General features: G+C 35.1%; 1 protein-coding gene across 4 annotated transcripts in view; it reads right to left on the bottom strand.

Annotated features, from left to right (window-relative positions):
* The window catches only part of LOC106063552 (endoplasmic reticulum-Golgi intermediate compartment protein 1-like), a 59645-nt gene that overhangs the window by 24898 nt on the left and 19461 nt on the right, over positions 1-15286 (bottom strand). Inside the window, exon 2 of one of the 4 annotated variants that reach the window (XM_056005544.1) lies at positions 2191-5919. The exons of 2 other annotated variants lie outside the window; for them this stretch is intronic. In XM_056005544.1, coding sequence (XP_055861519.1) covers positions 3511-5850 — 2340 coding nt within the window. In that variant the 5' untranslated portion in view covers positions 5851-5919 and the 3' untranslated portion in view covers positions 2191-3510. Of the gene's footprint in view, positions 1-2190; positions 5920-10641; positions 13453-15286 lie in introns of those variants that run through there. One more of the 4 variants, XM_056005473.1, reaches the window with a different exon arrangement.

Here is a 15286-nt window from a genome sequence, read left to right on the forward strand (position 1 = left end):
CAATGATTATTTGAATGGTTGTTCCATGGTTTACCTACACAATATACCGTATCACACAGCTGGAGGTCACTCACTAAGGCCGCGGTATACACATTAGAGACCAAAAGAAAATCTGCTGCCGAGGACAAACGCAGATCTAAAAAAATCTAAATCGACCACCTGCGGACAATGACAATCACAATGGTTATGCTTGCCCTGGGGCTGCGCAGCCACGGGAAATACTGCATTCCTCAATAATCTTCGGACTTGAAGACAAGTCTTATCATTATTATTATGCATGATTTATACATTATATATGATTCTACAAGCTACCGTATCGCAATTTTAGTTTAATTTTTCGTTTTTTTTCTTAGTAAGGGTTACTAAGGTAAACAATACACACCGACCAACGTGTAAAAATATATTGAAGTTCTTATGTTGAGTTATTTGCATGAAATTAATAAATTTTAAACTACAGAGAAATGGTTAATGTATAAAAAAAAATCTACTTTGACATTTTTCATCATTCCTATGGTGTACTTGTACCTTATAATATGCAATAATAGCAAGAGGGAAGAGCACTTGTAGAAATTTGTCCTAGCATAAGAAATACGAAATCTGTCTTTATCATTGTGTCTGAGTATTTTATTAGGTTTTGCTTTTCTATTTGATGATATTGGCTCAGGGTTTGCATTACGGATATTATGCTTATCTAAGTGGTTTAGCATGTGCATGTGCTAATAATGTTTCATTGAGTGCAATTAGGTATTGGGTAATCAACATTTCATACTAATTTCTTTACTGCTACTCTGTGAGGCACCTAAGTTCATGTAATTTCTTGTTAAAATTGTTGTTTTTTTTTTTATTATGGAATCAATATTTAAATCATGTGGAGTTCTTTTTCCTCCTTAAGTTTGCACTTCAGACTGTACTAAATGGAAAAGAGAGCTTATATGGTATTTGCTTGGCCACAAATTGGAAGGAGGAGTGCAGTACTTCACAACCAACTCTTTAGTGGAGGAGGTGCTAAGAGCCAGTGTGGAATTAAATAATTAGGTTATTAACAAATATAAACAAATAATTTTTTTTTTAAAACAAAGCTTACATTAAATGTATCAATCAGTTTGGGTCAGTAATGTCATTAAATTTGTAATGGATCTAAACAGCTAAGTGCTTATGAAAATAGGTTTCATGGCTATTTCTAGTCTCAAACCTTTAAGAGATGAGCTGATTCTCAACACAAAAGTATAAAGAGGACTAATGCAACTTTTACTGTCACGTCTGTCAAGTAATATTTCTTTCCCTTGTTTGACACAAAAGAAAATAATTAATTACCAATAATTAATTAATAGGTTAATTTTAAAAATTGATTCTTGTTTTGTCAGGTACCGGGTACAAGAAATGATTGTGCAAAATTTAAGCTTGATACGTGATTGGTCGTGGAAGACATAACATTTAAAAACAAGCAAAATTCAAAAAATACTTTTTAAAAAACAAAGCTTATATAAATGTGTATTAACTCTTTCTCTCCGTAATTATTTACCACATTCTGGTGGAATCAACGCTGGTATCGTCAATTAGGAGAGAAAGAGTTAATTAGTTTGGATCAGTCATGTAATTCAATTTGTAATAGATTTAGACTAACAATAATAATTTGTGCAATTAGAAATATTTTTTTACCGGTTCCAATTTGTTTTTGCTTAGCCCAATTTCATGCTTTTAGCTCTCTGAATACGCTATGATTCTATCACTTGTCTGGACCAGTTTGAAAGTGAGAGAAAGAACTGGGTATCTGGGTGATCATGTTGTAAAAGTATTTTAAAAAAAGGGAACGACCTGAATTCTAACTTGTGGGCCAAAGCCTTCTCAGCCAACGCGGTAACAACTCAGCTAGCAAAGTGTCCCTGAAGATTGTATAGTTATCTATTGTTTCTGTCACGTTTGTGTTTTCTAAGCCTTGGATGGCAGCCTAATATACAAGTAACTATTTCAGCTTATTCCACCACTTCAATCAAGTACTATTTATTTCCTTGTTTGAGATACCATACAAAGTAATTTATTACCAATAGTTAAATTAACTAATTTTTTTTTATTGATTCTTGTGGTAAAAGAAGTAATTGTGTGAAATATCAACTTGATTTGAGATTTCGGCCATTCAGACAGACAGAGTGAGTTGATATAAGCTATGTAAAAAATAATAACACACAAAAATATTTGAATGCATGTTTTATTTACACATTAATATAAAGCAGATATGTATACTTTTACAACTCATACAAAAGATTTAATGCATTCCTTTATAAATTTACAACAAAATAAAATACAAATATGGTACCGGTAATTTACATACTACAGATATTTCCATTTTTATTTGCAAAAATTAAATTGAGATTTATATACCGATGCATCTAATTTATATATATATTATACGAATTTATATACCACATAAGTTCAATCAATCTGTGTGTTTTACAAGCAGCTAAAAGAAAAAAAAAGTTGAACTCAACCCTTTAAGTTTAATGCAGTGATTGAACCAAAAATCAATTCACAACTATATTTTAAAACCAGGATGCTGTACATATTGTTTTGTTTCTAGCTAACATAAAAATTAGGGAAACAGTAATGTCTCACTATCAAGTCATCCTTCAAGGTACAGTGGAGAGAGAGGGCTGTACAACATAAAATACAAAACAAGCAAAATAAAAAAAAAAAATCACTTTAAAAAAAAAACCAACAACGCTTATTTAAAGTGGAAGAACTCCGTCCTTTAAACTATATCTACCAATAATGTAAAAGCTATTTCCCTTATTTAATATCAAACGAAATAATTAATTACCAAGAATTAATTTACTAATTGAGCATTGTTTGTTAGCTACAATAAATAATTGTTTAAAGTATCAACTTGATGGGAGAATGACTGGCCTATCTCTATATATTCACCTAAAATAAGCTGCTGACTGTGAAAAGTGGTGGGGGGGGGGGGGGATTTGGTTAAGCAAACTCTCACAGCACCCCTACGACCGAAAGTCAAAGTTTTCTTAACCAGATTTGCCTTATCATCACTGAACTACCGCCACTTGATAGAGACCCCTGTTTCCAAAGGCCTAAGATATTTGCTCCAATCAACTTTCTGCTACACAGGAGCAGACATTCAAATGAGGTTGTCATATTTAACTTAGTGTTTCCATCATCAAGAAAACATCAAATTTTACTCTTTTCTTGATAGAATGCCAACAATGTCTCACTTTGTTTTTATATAAAGATCATTATACATTTATAACCCATACAAAAGTCATTTATATTTCTTTATAAATATACAACAGATTAGAAAAAAACTGATAACAGAAGGTGCTGATTTATATTCAAGGGATTGATATTTCCATTCGTATTTACAAAAGAGAACTAAAGATTTCTATACTAATTTTTATATACTAATTTTTATTTACATTTCTATTTACAACATACAAGTAGTGATTGCCAGTATATGTTCTGCATTGTGTTTCCAAGTAAATGAAGTTTCTATGTCATGCTCTATGCAACTGTCACGTTAATCAGGTCCAAATTGTCAATTGCTTCCTCAAAAACTACCATTTCAAATTCACTATCTCTCTTAACTATTGGATCAGTGCTACCATCTAGGACGTGTGACAATGTGGCGATCTTTAATTGTTCTTGTTCAGCTCTCTTTCGTGCTCGCTTTTCCTTCCTTTTCTTTTTCTCTATCCTTAAAAGTTCTTTAAACAGTCTCCTCTGTTCTTTTTCTTCTCTTCTTTGTTTCTTTTCTCTTAACCTGTTCACTTTCTCTGACAATTTTCGTTTCAGGGCGTCTTTGAGCTCTTCGCCGCTGACTCTGCCGGGTAAGTTTGTGGTCGCCACAGGGCACCCTCTTTTTCCTTGTTCCTTTTCTTTCAATGTGGGCACCATAACAATGTTATCAGGCCTCTGTGGGGTTTTAGGTGATAGATCTTCTGGGGCTTTAAAGGTTTGTACCATGAAGCGAGTCAAGGCTTCAAATTGTTGAAATTTCTTCTCATGGAGGGGATCAAAGAGTATCTGGGTTTGGGGATTGGCGAGTCTAGAAAAAAACATGGACAGTTCACCTCCTGACATCTCATTACAAATAAAAAAAGAATGCTCTTTCAGTGCAGTTATTTGTTGGTCATTGTATGTCGTAGGGGCTGCGATAGGGTTCTCCGATGAACCTTGGCATGTGGAGGCCTCAGGTGAGACTAAGGATGTAGAGTCATCGAGAGATACTATGTATATAGAGGCTGAGTGAGATGTTGAGGTCTCAGCTAGAGCTAAGGATGAAGAGGTCTCACTAGAGTCTTCCAATTTTAATGGTAAGCATGATGTAGGGGACCTTGGTGGGACAGGGGATGTAGTGGATTCAGGTGACGCAGAAGACTTGGATAGGACAGGAGATGTAGACTCAAGTGCAACAGAGGAAATGAAGCCTTCAGGTGGGACTTGTAATAGGGAGGTACAGTTGGATTTTGAAACTTTTGAAGAATCTTTTTTTAACCATGGAATTTTAGAGCTTATCTTGCTTGGATTTAAAGGGAAAATCCCAGCTGCTTCGAAGCTGTCTGAGGCTATCTCTGGTGTAGCCACTTTGTTCCATACAGACTTCAGGACTCCAGCAAAAGATTCCAGTTTAACACCTTTGCCAGTGTTTGCAACATGTTGCTTGAGAGCATCAGACCAAGCTGGTTTAAAAGTGCTAAGAAATGCCTGGTTCAGTGGCTGTATAATGTCGCTAGCATGAGGCAGGAGACAGTACAGGATGATCTTGTTCTGGGAACAGATGGGGGAGATTTCCAAAAAGGAAGTATGGCTGGTATGTGCATCAACAAGAAGTATGATAGGTTTGGGAAGGTGGTTTGTTGATGGAATAAAAATATGTTTTAGCCAGGAGAAGAAAAAGGCAGATGTGTTCCATCCATTATCTGACAATTGAAGGAGTGCCTCTGGGAAGTTCTCAATTAAGTTATGTGTTGGAGTTTCTTTGCATGGATATATTAATAAAGGGGGGATGTACTGCCCCGCAGCATTACAACAAGCTAACACAGTGACCTGGGTACTGTTATCAGAAGTGATTTTGTAAGAATTTTTACTTCCTTTACAAGTCTTGACAGTTTTACTTTTTGTGTCAAACTGAAAGCCCATCTCATCAGCATTGAAAATTCTGTTGGGGCTGGACAAGATGCTGGGATCAATAGCATCGATTGCTTTGTGGAATTTCTGGAACCACAAGTCAACTGCACAAGGTGTAATAAGGTCAATTTTTCTTCGAAGGTCTGTGTTAGGGGGCAGTTCTGGATGCCTAGCCCAAAATGAACTCAACCATTGTCTGTTTGGTAGCTCTACCTTCCCTTTACTTTCAGATCTGTTTGGTAGCACTGTTTGGCCATCACTTTCAGATCTATTTGGTAGCACTGTCTGGCCTTCACTTTCAGATCTGTTTGGTAGCTCTGTTTGGCTATCACTTTCAGATCTATTTGGTAGCACTGTCTGGCCTTCACTTTCAGATCTGTTTGGAATCACTGTCTGGCCTTCACTTTCAGAATTATTATCTCTTGCAACAATAATGGCCTGTGCAGTCTCACGAATCTCCATGCTGTTTTTAGTGAAGCCAAATCTGAACAACTCTAAAAGCCACTTGGCCAGCCCTTTTTCCTCCGTTTTAGTCAATAGGGACCTACAAAAAACAACAGGATGCTTTCCTGTTGCCTTGTCATACAGGGTGGCCATAGGTATGTTGTGTAATTCGGCTGCCTTTCTATAGGACATTCCGTTGACTTTGACCTTGTCTATAGCAGCCTTCAAAACGTCAGTATCATGGTCATAAACACGTTTCTTTGGAGCCATGGTAGACTAACATCAATTTAGAATTCTGAGAAATTTTAACGCCTCTTGTCTGATATGACGATGGAGGATCTAGAGATAGAAAAAAAAAAAAAGTATCTTAAATCTAGGTCTACATCTCTTAGATTGCTTCTATATTTTTAAATCTAAATTTCTTTATAATCATCTATCTAGATCCAGATCTCTACAAGCTTTATATACGGTATATGAATGGACTCTCAAAATATTGTGGCTGGTTTTAAAACATTTTATTTAAGTTGAAAGTTTTAAAAGTCAGTGAATAATCTTCCATTTATTTTAAATAAATAAACAGCATAGACTAAGAAGAATAAAGGCTTCTTTACTAGTCGCATAAAAACGGGCTAAAATATAGTAAGTGATTTTTTTCTCCAGGAAGTTAAAAAGAATGTACATACCTGTTGACTTTATCTGCAAGTTGAACTTAGTCGCCCAAGTTAAAACGAAATAGCATTGTATCGGTATTGTGATAAATGTACCAAGATGTAGTTTTAAAAAAAAACCCAACAACATGATTGACTATTATGTAAAACTTTCTAAATATTTGACAAAATTCTATTGTAAAATATCATTCACCCATATTGTTTATTGACATTTTTATCTTGATTGATTGAGTTTGGCAATTAAGTCATCTGTTTCACATAGTCTAGGTACAGACACATGTTTATAATGTTAAACTATAATTTCCAAAAAAAAAAAAATGTTGAAATCAACATTTCTTCACATTAAGATTGAACAGAGCTAAAAAAAAAGTGAATAAATAGGTCAAGACGCAAAAGAAAATGAACAATAGTTTTTTTGGTCCTCGTAGAGTAAGGACGCACAGCATATGCTAGTTTGCATGTTGTAGAAACAACGAGTTTATTCTGACTTGGAGTCGTGATTTAACTATATTTTATGATTACGATATTTATGCCTTTGGGGCTGGATTAGCCAAATTATGTTTACTCAATAAAGGTATTGTCTGCCTTCAAATGGCTTCATTCAATGTATTTAGTGCAGTGTGTTTGTAACAAGCTCTGAGAGACATTTGCTCTAGCGGAAGTAAGAAACACCAAGAGAGATTTGAACATGTCTATTAATACAATATAACTACACACTCATGAAACCCACCAGCAGTTGTGTTACAGTCCTAAACGTCATGCATCTAGTCATGCACGTCAACCAATGACTTAAATTCTGCCAAGTCGGTTTTCCTGCCTGGCTCAGGCAACCCTTTCCATGCTCTAATAGCACTAGGGAAGAAGGAGTATTTGTAGAAATGTTGTCCTAGCATATGAATAGATATAATCATGAATACTATCCCTATACTAATTGTGTCTACCCCTTGAAGCACATGTGTGTTTAGTTTTGTTTCAAATGTTTTAAATTTTCCTTCAGAATAAAAAATTATTAGCCCAACCATCCTGATGATGGCGGAGAGGTTTGGAACACAGGACCTTTGAGATCACAGCCAGATCTCATACCACACAACCAGGCAGCCTTCCAAGAAGTGCAACAGCTTACAAAGTACACTTCTTAAAACTGCTACACAGACACCTATGTAGAGACATCTTGCATTCAATTGTAATGCAGTAACTGAAACTAAATTCATTTTCAACTCTTCAGAATGAAAACTATCTCTATAGAAACTTTAAAGCTGGCCTGGACCAATATTTATGAGACTTGGCATGCATACTTAATTTGAACCAAGTAGACAACATAGGAGATATAGAAGTACAAGAAAAGGGAATCCAAAAACTATTAGCCAACATCAAACCTACTAAAGCATCTGGACCTGATGGTATTCCAGCTAAATTACTCAAAAGAACTAAGCAATGAGCTAGCACCAGTGTTCAAAATACTCTTTCAGGCATCTCTTAACCAGGGCAGAGTACCAAGGGACTGGAAAGAAGCTAATGTCACCCCTCTATTTAAAAAAGGAGGAAAATCAGACCCAGGAAATTACAGACCAGCATCACATGTAAAATCCTAGAACACATAATATGTAGCAACATCATAAACCACTTAGACAAACATAATGTCCTTACTTCATACCAACATGACTTTAGGAAATATAGATCATGTGAAACACAACTAATAGGACTAATTGATGATTTTTAAAAGGTTTAGATAACAGTGAGCAAGTAGATGCTATCTTACTAGATTTTTTAAAACCTTTTGATAAAAGTCACCACCATAGCTTGCTTAAAAAAAATTAAAATATTTTGGCATTGATGGTCCATTGCATCAGTGGATTAAAGATTTTCTGATAGGGAGAGAACAAACTGTAATAATAAATGGCTCTAAATCAACACCAATAACAGTAAACTCAGGCATACCTCAAGGAACAGTCTTAGGTCCACTACTATTTTTAATTTACATAAACGATTTACCAAATTGCATTAGTTCAGGAACAAAAGTCAGATTATTCGCAGATGATTGCATAATATATAGAACAATAAAAACAACACAAGACACAGATATTTTACAAAGAGAATTACATGAATTACAGAAATGGGAATCAAATTGGAGCATGTCATTCCACCCAGAAAAATGTCAGTTATCAAGAGTAACAAAAAAACTAAAACAAACAAATTCCACTTATCATATTCATGGTAAACCAGTAACACAAACTAAAAAAGGCAAAATACCTAGGTGTTATAATAAATGAAAAACTGCCCTAACCCATATTGACGAAACTATCAAAAAATCAAACAAAGCATTAGGGTTTATTAAAAGAAATTTCTATAAATCAAATAAGAACATAAAACTAATATGTTATTTAACCTTGGTTAGGCCAATAATAGAATATGCATCCTCTGTTTGGGACCCCCCAACTCGAGAAAACATTAAGAAACTGGAACAGACACAAAATAGAGCAGTGAGATTCATAACAAACGAATATTCACACTTGACTAGAGTAACACCTTTAGTTAAATCACTAAATTTAGAAAGCCTTCAGAATAGAAGACTTATAAGTAAAGTAGCAATTATACATAAAACACTTAACCATAATCTTTAAATACAAAAACAAAATTTAATAAAATATTCAGAAAGACACAAAAATAAAGGCACATTCCTCATCCCATATGCTTGGACAAATTTGTACAAATACTCCTTCCCTAGTGCTATTAGAGCATGGAATGGGTTGCCTGAGCTAGCCAGGAAAACCAGTGACTTGGCAGAATTTAAGTCATTGGTTAATATGCATGACTAAATGCATGATGCGTAGGACATAATCATCTTCTTATTTGAAGTAACATCTGTATTATATAAGATAAGATTATATTAATCATTACAAGTTCAATTATCATGATCTTTATAAGCACTCAGACTAATGTTTTAAGTAGCCTACCATTGTGTAGGACATAATCATCTTCTTATTTGAAGTAACATCTGTATTATATAAGATAAGATTATATTAATCATTACAAGTTCAATTATCATGATCTTTGTAATAACTCAGACTAATGTTTTAAGTAGCCTACCATTGCAAATTGTTTTCAATGACTTATTTGTATAAGGTAAATTCCTTCTTCCAATAGATTACAATCCTACTTTAAAAGAAAATAACATCCAACGCATTTCATGTGTCAATCTAGTCATGCATGTTAATCGGTGACTTAGAATCTGCCAAGTCATTGATTTTCCTGGCTGATTCAGGCAACCCATTTCATTCTCTAATAGCGCTAGTGATGAAGTAGAACTTGTACAAATTTGTTCTGGCACATGGAATAAGAAATGTGTCTATATCTTTATGTCTTACTAAGTATTTCAATAGGTTTTATTTTCCTATGAGTAAGTTATGGCTCTGTGTTTTATGTATTATTGCTACTTTACTTTTTATTCTTATGTCCCGGAGTGTTTTCTAAATTTAGTGATTTTACTCTAATCAAATGTGAGTATGATTTTGTTATATAACTTACTGCTCTTTTTGCATTTACACTAGTTTCTTTTAGGTTTCTTGAGTTGATGGATCCTAAACAGAGAATGCATATTTAATATTGACCTAACTAAATATGCCTTTTTCCAAGCTATTTCTGAATAAAGTTATTTTAATAAACTAAATCAACAGAAGAGACTGCCTTGTAATTAGAGTGTATTTTTTATGGGAATCAAAGAAAGAGAATACCAGTCCAAAAGAAAATTGAACCTTAACCTTTTTTTTCTCTACTTAAGGGTGCAGCAGATCTTTGTACATTTATGAACTATAAAAATAATAATAATCTTTATTGTCCTTAAGGACATTTTCTTACAATTTGTGCAATACAGCAAACAAAACATAATTTTAAAAAAAAATGTACATTCACACCAGACTCACTCATAATTTACAGGTGAAAAAGGCTATATCAGATAGTTTCTATTTAATAATTTGATTTCCAGGGGAACAAAAGAGTTTTTGTGTCTGTTTGTCTTTGCTATCGGTGTCTCGTATCTCTTTTGTGATGATAAAAAAAAAATCCTGACCCAAAGGGTGATTTTTTATTTCTAGAATCTTTTTTTTTATTTGATGTTTGTCTTAAACAGCTGCCCAAATGGGTTGTTTTTTTTTGCCAATGACTTTACCAGCAGCATTTAGGATTCTTTGAAGTTTATTTTGATTTTTAATGTTCTGATTGCCATACCAGGCAGTGATATTAAAACTTAAAATATTGCAGATGTGAGCGTGATAAAACATAGCCAAGGGCTTTTTGCTAAAATTAAACGAGGACAGTTTTCTCAGTAATCGTAATCTTTGCTGCCCTTTTTTGCAAAGATTAAAAATTTTTTTTAATAAATACACAACAGAAAAAGTAATGTACACATAATGTGCTGATTTATATGCAACTTATATTATTGTTTACAAAAGATACGGCAACTCAAGATTTAAATACAACTAATAATTATTTACATGTAAAAAACAACAACAACAATGTAGTGACTGCTAGTACATATTTTGCATTGTGTTTCTATGTTACAAGCTCTAAGCAACTGTCACAGTAATCAAGTCCAATTTGTCCAATGCACTCTCGAAACAGACACTTCAGTCTCCACCTCTCTCTGAACTAATGTCCCTGTATCTTTGACACTTGTCTCAATCTGGTGATCTTTAATTTGTTCTAGTTCAGCTTTCTCTCTTGCTTGCTTTTCCTTCCTTCCCGTTCTCTCTATCTCTGAAAGTTCTTTGCTCAGTCTTCTGTGTTCTTTTTTCTTCTCTTCTCTGTTTCTTTCCACTTCCCTTTATAGCCAGCCTCTTTTCTTTCTATGTCTTCTTCCACTGATGATTTTCTCTTTAATAAGGAAAGTCTGAACTCTTTTCCTTTCACTGGGCTGGCTAGGGTATGGCTTCCGTTTTCCATTTTCCCCTTCTCATTCAGTGTCGGCAGGATGAAAATGTTATCATGAGCTTGTGAGGTTTTAGGGGATGGATCTACTGGAGTTTTAAAAGCTTGTGCAATGAAGCGAGTTAAGGCTTTAAAGCGCTGAAATTTCTTTTCATTGTGGGGATCAAAGAGGATCTGGGTTTGGGGATTGGTGAGTCTAGCAAAAAAAATTGACAGCTCACCTTCTGTCATCTCTTTGCACATAAACAAAGAATGTTCTTTCAGTGCAGTTATCTGTTGATCATCATAGGATGGAGAGGATAAAATAGGGTTCTCCGATAAGCCTTGGCTTGTGGAGGTCTCAAGTGAGACTAAGGACGTAGAGCCATTGAGTGAGAATACATCATCGAGGGAGAATATATGTGTAGAGGCTGAGTGAGATGTTGAGGTTTCAGCTAGAGAGGTAGGGATACAGCTCTGTGAGACTGTAGAGCTCTCCGAGGTCTTGGGTAGAATTAACGAAGTCAGTATTGGGTAGGAAGCAGAGGCTGGGGCTTTTGATGGTGAGCTGGATGAAGAGGACTCTGGCAGTTCATTACAAATAAAATAAGAATGTTCTTTCAGGGCAGTTACTTGTTGAACACTATATGTCATAGAGGTAGAGCTAGGGTTCTCCAATGAGGCTTCAGTTGTGATGGCATCAGGTGAGACTAAGGAGTTAAAGTCATCCAAAGATAATTTAGAGGCAAAGTGAGATGTTGAGGTCTCAGCTAGAGCCAGGGATGCAGAGGTCTCGCATGAGTCTTCCAATTTTAGTGGTGTGGACGACTCTGGTGAGTCAAGAGAGGCAGTGTACTTGGAGGGAGCAGGGGATGTAGTGGACTCAGGTTGGTCAAGAGTTGTAGATAACTTGGAAGAGTCCGGGGATGTAGAATCTGGTGCTAGAGAAGAAACATAGCCGTCAGATGGGCCTTGAAATTGGGATGTACAAGGGGATTTTAGAATGTCATCCTCTGTTGCTTCAGATGAACAAGCTTGTTTTAACCAAAGCTTTTTAGACTTGATTATTTTGCTTGGATTTAAAGGGAAAATCCCAGCTGCTTTGAAGCTGTCTGAGGCTATCTCTGGTGTTGTCACTTTGTTCCATACAGACTTCAGGACTCCAGCAAAAGATTTGAGATTAACACCTTTGTCAGTGTTTGCAAGGTGTTGCTTGAGAGCTTTGTACCAAGCTGATTTAAAAGAGCTTAGAAATGTCTGGTTCAGTGGCTGTATAATGCAACTGGCATTAGGTAAAAGGCAGTACAGGATGATGTTGTTCTGGGAACAGATGGGGGAGATTTCCAAAAAGGATGTATGGCTGGTATGAGCATCTACAAGAAGTAGGATAGGTTTGGGAAGGTGGTTTGTTGATGGAATAAAGATATGTTTTAACCAGTTGAAGAAAAAGGCAGATGTGATCCATCCATTATCAGACAATTGAAGGAGTGCCTCTGGGAAGTTTTCAAGTAAGTTATGTGTGGGAGTGTCTTTGCAGGGATATATTAATAAAGGGGGGATGTACTGCCCCACTGCATTACAACAAGCCAACACAGTGACCTGGGTTTGCGTATTGGGTGTCATTTTGTAAGCATGTTTACTTCCCTTGCAGGTTTTAACATTTTTACTTTTAGTGTCAAACTCAAAAGCCATCTCGTCAGCATTGAAAATTCTGTTGGGGCTTGTAAAGATGGTGGGATCAATAGAGTCCATTGATTCTTGGAATTTCTTGAACCATAATTCCACGGCAGAAGGGGATACAATTTCCTTTTTTCTTCGAGTGTCAATGCTTGGTGGTAGTTCTGGATGCCTATTCATAAATCCATACAACCATTGTCTGTGTGGTAGCCCTATCTGCCCTTCATTTTCAGAATTATTTTTTCTCGCAGCAACAATGGCCTGTACAGTCTCACGAATCTCTAAGCTGGTTTTACTGAAACCAAATCTGACCAACTCTAAAAGCCACATGGCTAGCTTTTTTTCTTCATCTTTAGTTAATAGGGTCCTATTATAAATAAGAGGTTGCTTTCCTGTCACTTTGTCATACAGAGTGGTCATAGGTATGTTGTATAATTTAGCTGCCCGTCTCATTGAGATTCCCTTGATTTTGACATCGTCAATAGCAGCCTTCAAAATTTCAGGGTCATGGTCACGAACAATGCGTTTAGCAGATTTCTTCGAAGACATAGTAGTCTTAGATCAATTTAGATTTCCAGGTAAGCAATGATCTTAATAGCTCTTGTCTGATATGATGATGAATAATCTAGAGTTTAAAAAAAATATTTTTTTTTAACAATTATCCATATCTGAATCTAGGATAACAATCACATTTTTATATCTACTATTTTCTTTATATTCTATCTAGATCTAGATCTCAAGCAGCCATCTAAATGTTTATAATAACCATAAGAATGAAGTTTCCCAAAATCCTGTATGAATTTAAAACATCTTCATTGAAAAGGAAAAAAAAAAGTAAAAAATCAACGAAAACCATCCATTTATTTTACAAGAATAAACAGCATAGACTAAGATTCTTTTAAGTAGATGCATAAATAGCCTACAATATGGTACTAAGCATTGACAAAGGTGCTTTTTACTGCAGGAAATTTAAAAAGAATTTACATACCTGTTGACTGTATCGGCAACTTGAACTTAGTCGCCCAAGTTAAAACAAAATAGCATTGTATCGCTATGTCAAAAATGTAACACAGCTCAGCACCTTAAGGGTTAAGCAGTGAATAATAGAAGGCAGGAGAGCCGCTGGTCGCCCACTTTTACGTTATACGGATGTATGCAAACGCGACATGAAGCTCTTCAAAATCGACACTGGCAACTGGGAAGAGGTGGCACTGGACAGATCCACATGGAGAGAGAGCATAAAGAAAGGGTCACAGATTGCAGATGTCATACACAACAGAAGCAGAAAGAAGGGTGAAAATGCAACGGCGCCTGTTGATTATATATGCCCAACCTGCAATCGCAGCTGTGTATCAAGGATTGGCCTCTTTAGTCACACAAGAAGTTGCAAAGGGAAAAGATCGTCTCTCGAGACGTAAAATGCCACAGAAAGAAAAAGGGTGCAAGGAATCAAGTTCACATAAATGATTTGCCAAATTGCATTAGCTCAGGAACAAAAGTCAGATTATTTGCAGACGATTGCATAATATATAGAACAATAAAAACAACACAAGATACATAAATTTTACCAAGAGAATTACATGAATTACAGAAATTGGTGATCAAATTGGAAGCATGTCTTTCCACCCAGAAAAATGTCAGTTATTAAGAGTAACAAAAAAACTATAACAAATTCCACTTATCTTATTCATGGTAAAACCAGTAACAGAGACTAAAAACGCAAAATACTTAGTTGTAATAATACATGAAAAACATCATGGAACCCCCATATTGATGAAACTATAAAAAAATCAAACAAAGCATTAGGGTTTATTAAAAGAAAATTTCTATCAATCAAATAAGAACATTAAACTAAAATGTTATTTAACCTTGGTTAGGCCAATAATAGAATATGCCTCCTCCGTTTGGGACCCCTCAACTCAAGAAAACATTAAGAAACTGGAACAGACACAAAATAGAGCAGTGAGATTCATAACAAACGAATATTCACACTTGACTAGAGTAACACCTTTAGTAAAATTGCTAAATTTAGAAAGCCTTCAGGATAGAAGACTCAAAAGTAAAGTAGCAATTATACATAAAACACTGAACCATAATCTTCAAATACAAAAACAAAATTTAATAAAATACTCAGAAAGACACAAAGATAAAGGCACATTTCTCGTTCCATATGCTAGGACAAATTTGTACAAATACTCCTTCTTCCCTAGTGCTATTAGAGCATGGAATGGGTTGCCTGAGCTAGCCAGGAAAACCAGTAACTTGGCAGAATTTAAGTCATTGGTTAATATGCATGACTAAATGCATGATTTGTAGGACGTAATCATCTTCTTTTTTGAAGTAACGTCTGTATCATTCAAGATAAGATAAAAGATAAGAAGATAAGTTTTAAAAAATAGGTCTATATAGTACAATATAGTCAGTCAAGCAATTTTATACAGATATACAGCTTTGATCAA

Source organism: Biomphalaria glabrata, chromosome 1, assembly GCF_947242115.1.
Source record: "Biomphalaria glabrata chromosome 1, xgBioGlab47.1, whole genome shotgun sequence".
Classification (NCBI taxonomy): Eukaryota; Metazoa; Mollusca; class Gastropoda; family Planorbidae; genus Biomphalaria; species Biomphalaria glabrata.